We start from the raw sequence: 15,478 nt of genomic DNA, 5'->3' as shown, positions 1-15,478 counted from the left end.
AAAAGCCTGAGATTTTACTTTTAGCAGTAACTCTTGTTCTAGAATACGTTACTAGCTATGCACTATCTAATTTTATTTTTTTTTCAAATTGGTTACATTAGGGACTGCAGAGGGAGCATTCTTATCTTTCTAACTGGAATTCTCTTTCCCTCATGGAAACTTTTTCCTAATACATATTTTTGTCTGCTTGTCAACACTGACAAGTAAAAATGTTGATAAATATTCCAGCAAGCCAGCTAAATGACTTATAGGGTAAAGATAAATAGAAAAATAGAACAATAGCAATCCCCATGGAATGAATGTGTTAAACATACTAATTTGCACTGAGCAGGAAAAGGTTGTGAACCAAATTCAGAACACTTGGGAAAGAGAGGGAGGAGACAGAGGCTAATACTATTTTCCTGACTTCATGAGGGAAAACAAGGGCAATTCAAAGTCATTTTTTCTTTGTGGAACTTTTTCACCCTCTTTTTCTTAAGCTGACAAGGGATCTAAGTAGTCTATAGCTGCTGCCATTGTTACGTTAAGGGACTGGCAAGAAGAGAAGAAAAAATTAGGAGAAAACAAAAGATTAGGAGGGAAATGGAGTGTATTTGTTTCCTAGGGCTGCCATAACAAATTACCCCAAACTGGGTGGCTCCAAACACCAGAATTTGTTGTCTCACAGCTCTGGAGGCAAAGTCCAAAAACAAGGTGTGGGCAGGGCCATGCCCTCCCCAAAGACTCTTGGGAAGGGCCTGTCCAACTCTCTCTCCTTGGCTTGTAGATGTTTGTCCTTCTGCTGTGTGTTGCTGTGTCCAAATTGTCCCCCTTCTTTTTATAAGGACACCAGTCATGTTGGATGAGGGCCCAGGAAGACCCTAATGCACTCAGCTTAGCTTGTTCATCTGCCAAGACCTTATTTTCAAATAAGGTCACTTTCACAGTTATGGAGGGCAGGGTTAGGATGTCAACATCTTTTGTGGGAACACAATTCAACCCATAACAAGGACCATGTAGGAAAAAGGACAAGAGAGAAGCAAGAACTAAGTACATGTGACCTTGTTACCATCTGTGGCCAAAGGTGCTACTGTGCCTTCCACACTGCGTTGGGTGGAACTGGGTCCTGCTTTGGCAGGTGCTAGGGGACCTGAAGTATTTCCTAGAGCAGTGCCTTATTGGTGATATTTGTGTTACCCACTGCCACTCTTGGTTTCTGCTTAGTGCCACCACCCTGTCAGAGGGGGAGCAGGTGGCAGAGGAAGAGGAACAGGAAAGGAGCAAGGACAGTCCCTGGGCAGAGAGAGTTGAAAGCCTGAGCCGGTGGTAGGTGGTGAGTCAAGTGGACACTGTGTAGGTGGGAAAGAAAGAAAAGCTGTTCGTCATATTTAATGCAAGGAGAGGAGCATCTCAAAGGCAAGAAGCAAATGTCAGATAATAGAGCAATAAGAGGAGGAAAAATTAAGGTGAATGAAGATGATATAAATGTTGAGGACAATATATAATTTTCTTTTATGATCATATATATTCAGAATGTCACTTTATTCACTTTCCTTTCATTATAAAGAAAAATTCTTTTATTTTTATTTCTAGGAGTAAGGTGAAAGTCCTTCTTACCATTCATTTTGTGTGTTCATTCAGCAATTAGTGACCTCTGGGCTGGAATTTTTATTACTTTCCATTTGAGTAACCAGCAAAAGCCTTTGAGTGAGACTGGCTTTGTAATTATCCTATGAGTGAGAAAGCCAAAAGGTCTTCAGTTCTTAGTACCATATTTCAAAAGGAGCAGTAGCAAAGCCAGAGCGTGCCTGGAGGAGTATAGCCACATGGGCTTTGCTGGTCTGGACACTGGTTAGTAGAAGTGGGGATATCCCACCCAGAGCAGAAACGCTTGCGTGCTAGAGGTAGACAGAGGTGATAGCTTCACAGATCATTAAAAGGCTGCCAGGAGACCAGCCTGGGCAATATAGCCAGAGTCTGTCCCAAAAAACAAAAACAAAACTGAAAACAAAAAAAAACCTGCCAGGTCGAAGGGAGGATGTTGTATCCATAGTAACTAGATAGTAGGTAGATTCCAGCTCAGTGCAAGGAAGACCTGTAAAATGGTTTGGGTTAGAGCTGTCCTCTACTAGAGTAAGTTGCTTAGTGAAGCAAGGAGTTCCCTGGCATGGAAAAAGTTCAGGCAAGATGAAACTGGCCATTATCTGTAGCCCTGGTCCATGCCCTCGATGGGTTCTTTAAACTCCTACTTAGGATAATGCAGCTTCAATAATGTAACCCTTTTAAGTGGTGATTCTTTGACCAGGTACTGCATTATACCCTCCCTTCCCTGAACACTCAGACCTCCCTTTTCTATGTCTTATACAAAGGTTTGTTTCCTGGCCTCAGTAGTCCATAATAGGACAATTAGTTAATACACAGAAAGTGCACATTGAAGACACACAATGTATGCATTCTCATCCACTCCATATATTTTGCTTTTAGTTCCATATTTTCGTTCTACATGCTTGGCACTCCAAACCTGCAAATATGGTAATTCATATTATTCATATTTAATAAAAATAAGCTTAAGTTATAATATTTTTATTTATGAATTTTGCTTGAAAAGAACTGTACCAACCAGAAGCTTCTGTATTGATGATAATTATTGTTAAGGAAAATAAGGAGTTAGGAAGAAGTGAAAGAAAATTATAGACCCCACTCAGTGGTGTGTTAACAAAAAATGTTTGTGCATAGAGAAAATTGCAAACAGCCACAGGGACTTTTTTATTTTTTGCTTTTGGAAAAAAGGACAGAATAATTTCAGCAATTTTAAGTGTAGTTCTTCAAAAGCCCTGCTAACATAACAAGCGTTTGACTGCATTTTCATTCACATTTTCTGCAATCTGATGGATGAAAAACATGAACTCCACCTTCCCCTCCTTCCACCTCCACAGCTTTTATTTTAAAGACTGGAGTTTTCCTGCTCCAATATATTTTGGAGAAGATCTAGTGCGTGGAGCTCGCCGTCGACTGCTATTTCATTAAATTCCAATTCTGCTCCCACAGCCAGAGCACCTTCAGTGATGGCTTTCTGGTGTCTCTTGCCATTTTATTTTCCTCATGCCATTATTTATCATGTCCCAATTCTTTTCACTTTAGTTTTTGTTTGTTGCATTGGCTAATGTATTTCTTATAGAGAATACCACCTTACCTATGATTTGCTGAATAGCTTCAAATATTTGGCTGCCTTTTAATATCATTCCACATGCAGACTCTTCCCTGTAGTTCTTCATTCTCAGTGTAGTCTTTTTCTCTATATACATACATGTGAATGCACACACAAACACACACACACACACACACAGAGCACTGCGGAGGGCAAACTAATCTCATCGCACCTTCCTTCCACCCTTGTCCTGGAATTGGATGGTATAGCATAGCATAAAATCATCATTACCAGGTTTTGAGCCCCAAAGTTAAGAGAAGAGGAAATACTCAGTTTGCTTGGAAGTTTATGGACTAACATTTCAATGCTCATGACTTACATGTTCTGTAATGAAATTTCTGTTTATTTCTTATATCTTTCATATCTCTGAGTTACATTTATAAAAATTGGAAAAGAAATTGTCTTATATAATTATGTCTAACATATCAGTGTTGTGTCTTATTGCCCACTTTGAGTGAGAAAACCTGCTTTCGGATGCTCTACTTTTATACAATATGGTTGAAATCTTGCCGCAAATGTCATTACAACAAAGTCACCATGTGTATCAAAACATGGCTCCAACTTCAAGCAAAGGTCCTGTCATCATAGCCGTGTTCATTGCAGAAAATTTTACTTTCACAAAGAGTTGGAGCAGTTCTGTACTCCTGTGTCCCGTACTTGCTTTTAACCAAATATTATAAAGGGGAACACAATTCAATCCATAACGAGGAGCATTTAAGAAAAAAGACACGAGAGAAGGAAAAACTAAGTACGTGTGACATAGTTTACCCTCTTGTGAGCAAGGGTGGTGCCTATTTTAACCAAATAATATTAACCAACTGTTTTAACCAAACATTAAAAGAGAATGGGACATACAAATACTCTCATTCCTATAAATTCACTGTAGAAAGTTTGTGTTTTCTGTTTTTCAGAAATAGCTGGAACACACTCCCTTGTCTTCCCCACTCCCATTTTCCACTGTGGTTTATGGGCAGTTTTAGGACAGAGTTCCAATGTCTAGACATACTGGATTTCAAATCAAATTTCCTTAGTTTTATTAAGGTTTGTCAGTATCAAACTTCATTGACATTCTACCCAGACAGAAAGGACAGATGTGTCATAAGCACTGCTAACGGGAGTTTCTGTGAAACCCAACTCGGATAGAACTAAGCAAGACAGGATGATAGGAAAGTTGCTGTAAAACACAACTTCACTATTTTTTTTCTCCCTCTAACAAATTTTTTCTCTGAAACATTGCGTTATAACCCACCAATGTTTTCACCAGTCGTGCAGTTGTGTTGTTATGACAATGGGAGGTTGCACAATCTCCCCCTCCTCAGCCGGGTCACTTCATCTACTGGGTGATTCCATCCACTTTAGAGTCAGTGGCTCATCCCACAGTGCGCTGCAGTTACTTAGCTCATTCTCACTCTCCCTGACTCCTCTGCAAGAGTCTTGAGCTCTCCCTTAATTCTAAGTCTCCCATCAGTGTTGAGAATGTACTAGACTCTTAGTCACTCAAATACCTGAGATGAGCAGCACAAAGCATGAACCCTTGGCTCCAGTGTTTGTTCCCCACTCCCATGCAAGAAGGGAGTCTGGTAACTCCTGTCCTGTGTTTTTGCACGTTCCTGTACTTTTCTCAATTTCCTTTCTCCCACCCTTATCTCCCCCAAGTCCAAGTCCACCATCTCAAACTAAAGACAGTCTACTCTCACTCACGGTTGCAGAGGTCTTTGCTCAGTACTGGGCCTGTCTGCAATCCTTTCTTCGGGACCCCACAGGCTCCATCTCAGCCTCCAGTTTCCTGGAGTGAGAGGAGTGTAGGATTGCCCCCAGTGTTCCTGGGTGGGGCGGCCTGGAAGGGGTGGGCGGCATTGTGTCAGGAACCTTGGTGACAGACAGTAACTACCTGCTTCTCATCAATTGTGTTTATTCATTTTCAGTATTTTTATATTGCTTCCCTGCAATTTCCCTCCTTGGGCTCTTCCCGCAAATCAACACTTTCTGCATTTATCTTTTGGAACAAATTGACATGCTGTTTTTTGGAGGTTCTGGTAAGTCGTTTACATTCTACTCTTCCTGTAAAGGCAGCTGTAGCTCAGATAAGGACTAAATGGCCTTGGGCAGGGGATAAGGGGATGGATAGTTGGATGTTGTTTGTCCTGAGCATTTAAAGGACATCACTTTGAGTCAGGAAGGGTAATGATGTGCGCATCAGGATTCATTTAGCCAAATTGGAAGTGGTCCACCTAGCCTAGTTGAACATAAGCAAAGAAACAAGGAAGTTTAGAATTCTTTGCAATTTGGAATAGTTAGGCACCCTTCAAACAGTACCTTAGAAAAACAGTCTGTGTGAATGAGTGTGTGTGTGAGTGGTTGTAAGTGTGTGCGCGTGTGTATTTGGGCATGCACACATATAAACCTGGGAGTATATGAGTGTGTGAGCCTGTGAGTGTGACATTGTGAGTGCGTATTGTGTGTGTACCTGCAGAGACAGATGACCTGTGTCTCTAAACCATCACCGTGACTCTCTTTTAATGTAGTACTTTAGATTGAGACTAAGATGGGTAAAATTTCACCTAACACTTACCTGGAGATACTGTGCAGGTTGTTTAACTTTCAGCTTACTCTTCTCTGAATGGAAGTAAACATGCTGACCTCATAGGGTTGTTGTAAGGATTAAATGAAATAATGTACATAAAGCAATTACTTTTACCACCTCTGTTACACACACACACACACTACTTGCACAGTGCCTCTCCCTCCTCCTTCCTTCTCCCTCCCTCCTCCTCCCTTCTCTCTCCTCCTCCTTCCCCTTTCTTCTATTGAGGTTGCCATTCAGATCTTCTCCTTGGTCAGCAGCTTTCCACTGTAAGGCATGCTGTCTCCCTACCTTCCTTCTGAGACATTGACAGTCTTTTAAGAACATCGTAAAGGTTCTTCCTGTTTTCCTCTCGATTTTTTAATTAAATGGTTAGTCTCTTGCTTGCCCTGTGAGTCACCCAGTGCCTTGGTGGGTCCCCTAGGTTTATTCTTTGCCCCCCTCAGGTGGCATGCTGCATTTGAAAGCTACAACCATTTCTTTGCTTTCTTACATTTGTTGATTTTGAAAATAGCCAGTCTAGAAAAGAACCGTTGATGTTTGTGTTGCAGCCGTGTCTGGGATAACCTCGGCTGTGTACAGCGTAGCCCGGAGTGTCCTGGCTGCTGCCCTGCTCCACGCAGTTTGCTTCAGCGCCGTGAAGGTAGGTGTGAGGACCATGGGCCATCATCCTTCCTCTCAAATTCATGAAATCAATGTCTTTTTAAAAGTAAATGAATGTTTTCTCCAATTGCAAAAGAAATGGGATCTGAGCAGATCAGGGAGTAACTGGGCCCAGGTGGGTGTCAGCGGTGTCAGACGACAGGCTAAGAGATGCCTGGTTAGACCCGGTGCCGCTGGCCTGGCCTCTCCTCTGCAGGTGTCCTGTTGCCAAAGTCAGGCACTGGCACTGGGAGGGCTCCCGCTCAACAGGGCGGTTGGGGGAACCCACGTGTTTGCCTTCGCTTCCTGAAATGCTACTCCAGACATGGTAAAAAGGTACAATTGCATAAAGCTATATGGACGAGAGAACAGGAGAGGATGTGACAGCCACAAAATGTTAGAATCTGGAAAACAGATGGACTGTGGACTAATCCAGATGGAGGAAGAGGAAACCTAGCCTGGCGGCAAGGGAAGCCTAAGAGGAGGAGAAAACAAGATAAACACTGACTGAGGGAAGACAAAAGGCTGTATCAGAAAAGAAAAGTTGCTGTTCTACATACATGGTTCAGCCGGTATTTAAGGTGATCTGAACGGTCGTCCTGCTGGATCTATTACGGAAGAATGGGGAGACGGAGTGTGTTGGGGGAGCTCAAATCCTGTCTTCCATGGTAGAAAGTCAGCAAATAACATCTAAACTGAAAAACAATCAAGAAGCAGTGAAGCAAGTGTGTTATTTGGCAGCATGGAGGCAAATAGGAGAAGGAGAAATAGATGAAGGTCACTGCCTTGAGGAAGCAGGAATTGGGGCAGGGGAGACCACTGTTCATCTCCGGGTTGTAGAACTACAGGGTGGCCATGAGGTCTGAAAAGAGTTGCACACATAGTATCAGGGGCAACTTCAATCAGTAAAATTTATATTAATATTATACGTATTTCTGGACTTTGTAGAAACCCTGCACTTAACATTTTAAACTACTAATACTCCTTTGATAAAACAAAAACTGAATGTGAAAGAGTACATTACAATCATATACGTTCCAAAGTGTATAAATCACCTGAACATTTCTTAACTAACGTTTTCAAAAGATTAACTTAAAATCTTATTAAACCGATCATTGTCAGTGGCAGAAAGTTAATTGTTTGTTTCCCTTTGTGGAAGGGAAAGGATTCAACATTTATATATCCAAATTGCTTCACAGCTTAATTAATTTATCTGTAATAATCAATGAAATCATTCCCTCCCTCTTTCCTTCCATCACTTCTATATAGATCTTTTCTTTCCTTTTTTTTTTTTTTTTGAGACAGAGTCTCGCTTTGTTGCCCAGGCTAGAGTGAGTGCCGTGGCGTCAGCCTAGCTCACAGCAACCTCAAACTCCTGGGCTCAAGCAATCCTGCTGCCTCAGCCTCCCGTATATAGACCTTTTCTTTCAGAAAAAAGGGGGGTGCTGGGGAAAAGGTTCCTTTTTCTAACACACAAAGGTAATTTATGTGCTCATGGTGGTCATGTTTGTTATCACATTTATACTGCTATGTAGACCAGCAATTATATAATCAGTGTTTCTAGTATTCTTTCTTTTGACCTACATTTCTTCATTCAATCACAAGACCCCAGGTATTTCACTACATTCAGGAAAAGTATGTGGATGGGTATTTTCTGGATTCTTGTACTTCTTTTTTTTTTTCTTTTTAGTTATTTTTAGTTTTATTTTATTTTTAATTATTACAGGTACATATTAGTTGTATATCTTTGTGAGTCCTTGTACTTCTTAGAGCATATTTCTACTGTCTTTTGGGAGCCTTAATATATTGCTCTGTTGTATTCCAGTATTTGTTTGTTTGTTGTTTGTTATTATTCATTTATTAATTTTTTTAAGTCAGGCTAAAAATCTTTTTTAAAATATATAGTTTGGTAAATTTTGACAAATATATGTAGTCATGTAAAGAACTCCACAATCAAGTTACAGAATATTTCCACCAACTTGAAAAATTCCCTCAAATCCCTTAGTAGTCAATTTCTTCCCCCACTCTCAACCTGTGGCCACCATTGATCTGATTTCCGTCCTTGAAACTTTTTGGAATCCAATATGCCATGGCATAAAGTATGTACAGTAAAACTCACTAATTTCAAGTGCACAGTTAAATGTATATTGACAAATGTATGTAGTCAAATAATTACCATCCCATCATCATAAAGAACACAATTTCACCATCTAAAATTTTTTTTCATGATCCTTTACAGTCAGTCCTCTCTCCACACCATGTTTTATTTATCTTGAGTGAACACCCAAGAGTGAGGTTGTTGGGGTAAATGGTAGGTCTCTACTTAACTTTATACGAAACTGCCAAATTGTTATCCAGTTTCTGTTCCATCTTTCATTTCCCCACAACCCACATAACCTTTGAAATTTCCAAGTATTCCAAATTCTTGCCATCACTTCGTACTGTCAGTTTTTGGTATTTTAAAAATAATAGCCATCCTAATGTGGACCAGTATCCAATGGTGGTATTAATTTGCATTTCTCTGATAATGAATAGTGTTAAACATCTTTTCATATGCTTACTTGACATTTGGGTATCTTCATTTGTGAAAAAGCTGTTCAGTCTTATTCATTTTTAAATCGTATTGTATGCCCTATTATTGAGACAAAAGTAAGTTTCAGAATATGTTTGTCAATTCCTACCAATGTTGCAGAAATTCTTATGGGATTATGATGAATTTATAGATAAATTTGTGGAGAACTGACATCTTAACAATATTGAGTCTTTTGATCCATGAACATGGATGCTCCATTTATTTGGGCCTTTGTTAATTCTTTTGGGAATATTTTATACTTTTCAATCCACAGCCCACAGTTACTACACATTTTACAGGCTTTATGCTATTGTAAGTGGAACTGCGCTTTATAATTTGACTTTTAATTTGTTTATTGATTGTATATATAATTGATCTTTTAATATTTATGTTGGTATCTTGCAACCTTGCTAAACAAACTTATTAGTTCCAGTAGCTTTTTAGTAACTTGAGATTTTCTACCATAGTTTATGTCTGACAGTAAACACAGTTTTATTTTCCTTTCCAGTCTATATGCCTTTGATTTCTTTTTCTTGCTCTATTGCACTGGCCAGGACCTCCACAGCAGTGTTGACTAGAAGTGCTGAAATCAGACATATGTGCCTTGTTCCCAATCTTTGGGGACATGTCTTTCACCATTGAGTATGATTGAGTATGATATGAGCTGTGGGATTCTTCTGGATTCCCTTTAATGGACTGAGTAATTTACCTTAGATTCCTAGTTTGCTGAGAGTTTTTTTAAATCATAAATTATATTGAATTGTGCCAATATTTTTTCTGCATCTATTTAGAAGACCATATATATATATATATATATATATATATATATATATATATACACATATATATTTTTTTAATTCTATTGATGGGAGAATTATATCAGTTGACAGTTGAATGTTGAACCAACACTGCATTTAAAGGATGGGCCCCCAGTTGGTTATAATATACTGTCCTTTTTATATATTACCCAATTTCATTTACCAATGTTTTGTTAAGAAATTTTATGTCTGTGATCATGAGGTTTCTAGCTCTTTAATTTTTATTTTCTTGTAATGCTTTGTCTTGTTTTGGTGTAAGGGTAATGGCCTCATAAAGTGAGCTGCAAAGTGCTTTCTTATACCTTCCAAGACAGTTTATATAAAAGAACTCCTGTTCCTACTGAACTTTTCATATAGTAATATTTGGGATTTTTTAATTTCTTAAGATGGAATATGTGTTATTTTATATTCTCATTAAGCAGTCAATTGTCTTGTGAAGATATTTAAAATATTTTTAAAATTATGTTTTATTTACCTTATATTTTTACAATTTCTGCCAATGTTCATTCCTTGTTTAGATTCATCTTTCCATTTGCTATCATTTTTCTTCTGTCTGAAGAACATTTTTTAACAAATCCCATGGTGCAGGTCTGTTGTTAGTGAATTCTTTTAGCTTTTGTCTGAAACTTTCCTTAGTTTGCCTTCGTATTTGGAAGGTATCTTCACTGGTACAGATTTCAGATTGATAGGTTTCTTTTTTTCCGAGTACTTTGAAGTGATCCCATTTTCTTTTGGCTTGTATAATTTCTGATCAAGATCTGTGATTATTCCAATATACGTACCTCTGTTAGTGATGTTTCTATTTTTTCTGACTCCCTGCAAGATGTTCTCTTTATTCTCTGGTTTTTGGCAGTTTGATAATGATATGTATGACGGAATGTAAGGTGTTTATTTTTTATTCTACGAAGGTTCTCTGATCTGCTTTGATCTGTGTCTTGTTTTGCAAAATCTTCAGCCCTTTTCACTTCAGATATGTCTTCTGCCTTGTTCGATTTTTTCTTTTCTTTTTGGGCCTTCAAATATACATGTTAGATAAGTTAATATTGTTCAATGTCTTTTGTATGCTATATTCTTTTTTTCACTCTTTTTTCCTCTTGAGGTTTTAATTTGAATAATTTTAATAACATATCTCAAAGTTTGCTGATTCTTTCTCCAGCTGAGTCTACTCTAATGATAAACTAAACAAAGGATTGTTTATATCATGTTTATAATACACAGCATTTCCATTTGCCATCTGTTGATAGTTTCCATTTCTCTTTGCAATTTCCCATCTGTGCATCCATGTTGTCTAACTTTTCCACCAGACTCTTTAACATATTAATCACAGTTATTTTAAAGATGAGATTTTTGTAAACTATCTGGCCTTTTCTTATTGTCAGGGTGTATGCCATATTCTTATGGATTTTTACATCTAAATTGGAGGCATTGGTTGTCAGTATTTAGTTTTGAGGATGAAAAGAATGAGATTAGCTTGAATTTTTTTTCTGAATTCTTGTAGAATTTTTTCTTATCATATGAAGTTTCAAAAAGTATCAATAGATGATGACTAGGCATGGTTCTCTTTCTTTAACTTTTCTGGAGCACTGTGTCCATTCTCTCTTTCCGTACTGAGGACTCTTCATATTTAGGAAATGTTCCCCCTGTTATTTTTCGGTTAATGGCATTGTTGATTCTGTTCGTATAATCTGATTTATTTTTTCACAGACGTTTACTTGTCTTTCATGTCTCTTATTTCTTTTTTCATGATTTTTCTCTCCTTATATTTTTCCTTTGTACATTTTCTAGAATTTCTAGTTTTCTAGATTGCACATTTTCTAGAGTTTATTTCAGTAACAACAAAAGCAAGTATTTGTTGAGAAGTTATACTTGTTATTATATATATATAAATATATAATTATGAAATTACATATAAATTGTATATATAACATATATAATATTTATATACAAATATAAATAATCAATATATTAAAATGTATATATTTTGTAATAAGAACAATTAGCATGAGCTCTACCCTCTTAACAAATTTTTAAGTGTATAATACAGTGTTGTTATTAATAGACACAATGTTGTACAGATCTCTAGAATTTATTTTGTTTGCGCTAGTTATTTTATGTATTTTATATAATTTACTCCACACAGCCTAACTGTGAGACAAGTCTGTTATTATCCTAATTTTACAGTTACACATTCTATTTTCTGCATTTTTCACTCTTCAGTTTACTGTTAAATTGCAGTTTGAAATTTGGCATTCATATGATTCTCCCTTCATAATTGCTTGCTTAGCTGTAAAGTGTTAGTATATTTCTGAATCTTATTGAGATTTTAAATCGGAAATATTTCTTGTTTTTTGATGTAAATATGTTTCACAAAGCATCTTTATGTAGTCTCTTTAGAGAAATATCTCATTTTAAGGGTGCTTTTTGTTTGTCATGTGTTTTTTTCTTCATCTTCACAGTGAGAATATGTCTTTGACAACCTAGTATTGTCTCTTTTCAGTCCACAGACTTATTTTGTGTTTGGCCTGTAGAGTGTTTAAATTAATTTTAGAGCCAACATTTAAAATTAGGACAGTTGGTAAAAATATGATTCTTTTACCTCTTTTAGACATTTTGAAGCTCTGGCAACCCTGGTCTCACGTTCTCATTTAGTGACAACCTGCTGACAGTGAATGGTCACCCACAGCCACCCCAAGTTCACAGGTCTCATCACGGCTTATCATCTTTTATACCTGACCCATATAATGTAGTTATGTCACTTGTCCGTTCACGTTGTCATTAGGTTTTGTGACTTGTCTTGTAGGAACCGAGCTGGCTTCTGTTGGAAAATTTTCAGGCTCCTCAACCAGATCTTTCCAGAGGTACTTAAACACAGGAAGGTCTAAAACACAGGAAGAGAGGAACACAAAACAAACATGCTCCAGTAACCTACTACTAGGCTGATGGAGCTTTTGGTAGTTACATCGGGAAGCTCGTCACGGGCAGTAGATATGAATGGAACACCTGGGACAGTGGTTATCTCTGTCCTATCATCTGGGCTCTAATTGCCCCATCCATGACCTGAGCAGATAACTCCTGCTGCCTCTAAGACAGCCGGGTTCACCACATACATGCAAGTCCAAGCAGTGAAATATCTGCCAATCCTTTGGTCTACCCTCACTTCCAGCCCTCCTCACCTCTCATTTATTACAGGTGATGACAGCAGGGGTTTAGCAAGATCTTTTCATGTTTCCTTCTTCAGTAAACTACTGTCTCTGAAGTGGAGAGCAGGAATTGGGATCATCTGTCAAACTTCCCAAGCTTCTTTCAGTCTAGTACCATCTATCATGTAAGGTCTGGCATAAATTCCTCAGTGTTTGTGGCTTGTGTGCAAGCACCTTCTCTGGCTCCCAGTGTGGATTAAGGCTTTTCTCTTTTTGAATGTTTTGTTGGACATTCATGAGGTTTGGTGGGGAGGGCTGGTTGCCTGTGTTCTTAATGCCATTTTGACCGGGATGCCATGCTGCTTCTTCCCCTCTTTGCGGCCTTGAAGAGCAAACAGTGTCAGATACAAACATCATTTTCTTTGGTTAATGGAAATGGGAGCATGCAAGCTCTCTGTAACTGATGCATAAGCTCATTCACATTCAGTGGTAGTCAACATAGATTTACTTGTTAAGCAGTGACTCTGCCAGGTACTACTGAGATACAAAAGGAGAAAAAAACACAGTCCTTCTCAGGAGCTTAACATGCATCAATGATGGTTTTGTACTGTGGATGATCAGAAAAGAGGAAATCAGTTGGAGAAGGTGATCATTTAGCTCAGCCTTCAAACATTTTATCACTGAGCTGAGAACCTGGCCTGAGTGTGCAGTCAAGCATGTGAAACAGTTTCATCAGAGTTGGGAGTGAATGACCATAGCAGGCAAAGGAAGCAGCAAGGAAATCAAACCCACTAATGGTGAATGAGAGAACAGATTGGATATTTGGACTTGATACATCAAAATTATGGACAATTTTTAATGCAAAGCTAAAAAGGTATGTTTTTGATCCAGTGGGCATATTGCACTTAATAAAAATACTAGTCATATGAAGGGGACTTACAGAAAAAAGAATCATCTAGCTCTGAGATGTTGAGTGCCATAGATGAGCCGATGGCCCCAGTGGTGATGCAGACATAGGCATCAAAAAGTTCAACAAATTGACTTCCCAAATCACTCCATGAGTGGTCAGACCAAAAGCTTCACCTTTCTTATTCTCAGCCAGCTGAGTTCTCCAATGCTATCTGTGTTGAGTCACCTCTGCTTAAACTTTGAATTATGGTGAACCTTTGTCACATGCCTCATACTTTCGAGCAGGTAAAACTCATTTGATAGTGAAAAATAATTCATTGATAGTAGAATCATGGTTGAATCTATGGAAAACGGAATATTCTTCAGTCCTCAGGATGCTTTCTGCAAAGGAATAACTCGTGAAAATTTTTAATTTATAAAAAAATTGCTCTGAAAACCCAATTCATTTGACAAATGCCAAACACTCATAATTACCAGTTTAAATATCATCAAAATTAATATACATTCATGGATCATTACATGACTTTTTTTTTTTTTTTTTTGAGACAGAGTCTCGCTTGTTGCCCTGGCTATAGTGAGTGCCGTGGCGTCAGCTTAGCTCACAGCAACCTCAAACTCCTGGGCTCAAGTAATCCTTCTGCCTCAGCCTCCCGAGTAGCTGGGACTACAGGCATGTGCCACCATGCCCGGCTATTTCTTTCTATTTATAGTAGAGACGGGGTCTCGCTCGTGCTCAGGCTGGTTTCGAACTCCTGACCTCGAGCAATCCGCCCGCCTCAGCCTCCCAGAGTGCTAGGATTACAGGCGTGAGCCACCGCGCTCGGCCTCATTACATGACTTTTTCTTGAAAAATTCTTGGCGGGTTTTGGAAACTATTGAAGAATCTGATATTAATAAAGATAGAATTTGTGGGCTGGGGGGTTATTATTTCCTCACTTCCCCATGGCTGGCTTTATTTTTATATCAGACATTGCTCATTGCTCACAGCATTTTTTTTTTCTGATTGACGTCCATAGTCTATAGCTCCTCAGGACACCCAGACGGTACAACAGGCAGCCAGTACCAACCAATCAGAGCTGGCCCAAGAGATAAACTCAATTTACTATCCTGGGCTGAGACTTTTGTTTATTTCTGTTTTCCATGCTGTTTGTGACTTGTCATAGGCATAAGTAATCTTTGGATCACAGTAAACAGATTCTATTTTGAAAGCACACTGCTAGCTCTCTGATGGAAGTAAACACTTCACGGGCTCTGGGGTTTACTTAGGTGTCGAAACAGGCTTTTGACCAGGTGGAACTGAAGTACTTTGGGAAGGTTTATTAACTCATCTCAGGGAGGGTTTATTAACTTATCTCAGGGAGGTATATACTTCCTTGCTCAGCATAAAACAAAGATCTCTTGCAGTAAATAGCATAGTCTGTTGTAACAGATTCTTAATGTTCTAGCGATATTTCGAAACACCTTTTGGTAAAAATAGAGCAATTTGTATCTCTCTCTTCTCATTTGTAAGTCCTGAGTTTTCTAATGGTCTCAGATTGACTTTCCACTATAAGATGCAGCACCTATTAAATACCATGAATTCGATGAATGTGGTTAGCAAATTGGCAAGGGGGTCCTTAGAAAACA

At 38.5% G+C, this 15,478-nt stretch overlaps 1 protein-coding gene across 3 annotated transcripts in view; it reads left to right on the top strand.

Moving 5' to 3' along the window:
• The window catches only part of PCNX2 (pecanex 2), a 264,024-nt gene that overhangs the window by 70,730 nt on the left and 177,816 nt on the right, over positions 1 to 15,478 (top strand). For all 3 annotated transcript variants that reach the window (XM_075995467.1, XM_012738242.3, XM_012738240.3), the window contains exons 14-15: positions 5,113 to 5,223; positions 6,323 to 6,414. In XM_075995467.1, coding sequence (XP_075851582.1) covers positions 5,113 to 5,223; positions 6,323 to 6,414 — 203 coding nt within the window. The remainder of the gene's footprint in view (positions 1 to 5,112; positions 5,224 to 6,322; positions 6,415 to 15,478) is intronic.

The sequence above is a fragment of the Microcebus murinus genome, chromosome 19 (assembly GCF_040939455.1).
Source record: "Microcebus murinus isolate Inina chromosome 19, M.murinus_Inina_mat1.0, whole genome shotgun sequence".
NCBI classification, from domain to species: domain Eukaryota; kingdom Metazoa; phylum Chordata; class Mammalia; order Primates; family Cheirogaleidae; genus Microcebus; species Microcebus murinus.
Note: the sequence above shows the minus strand (reverse complement) of the source record. Positions and strands in the feature narration are given on the sequence as shown.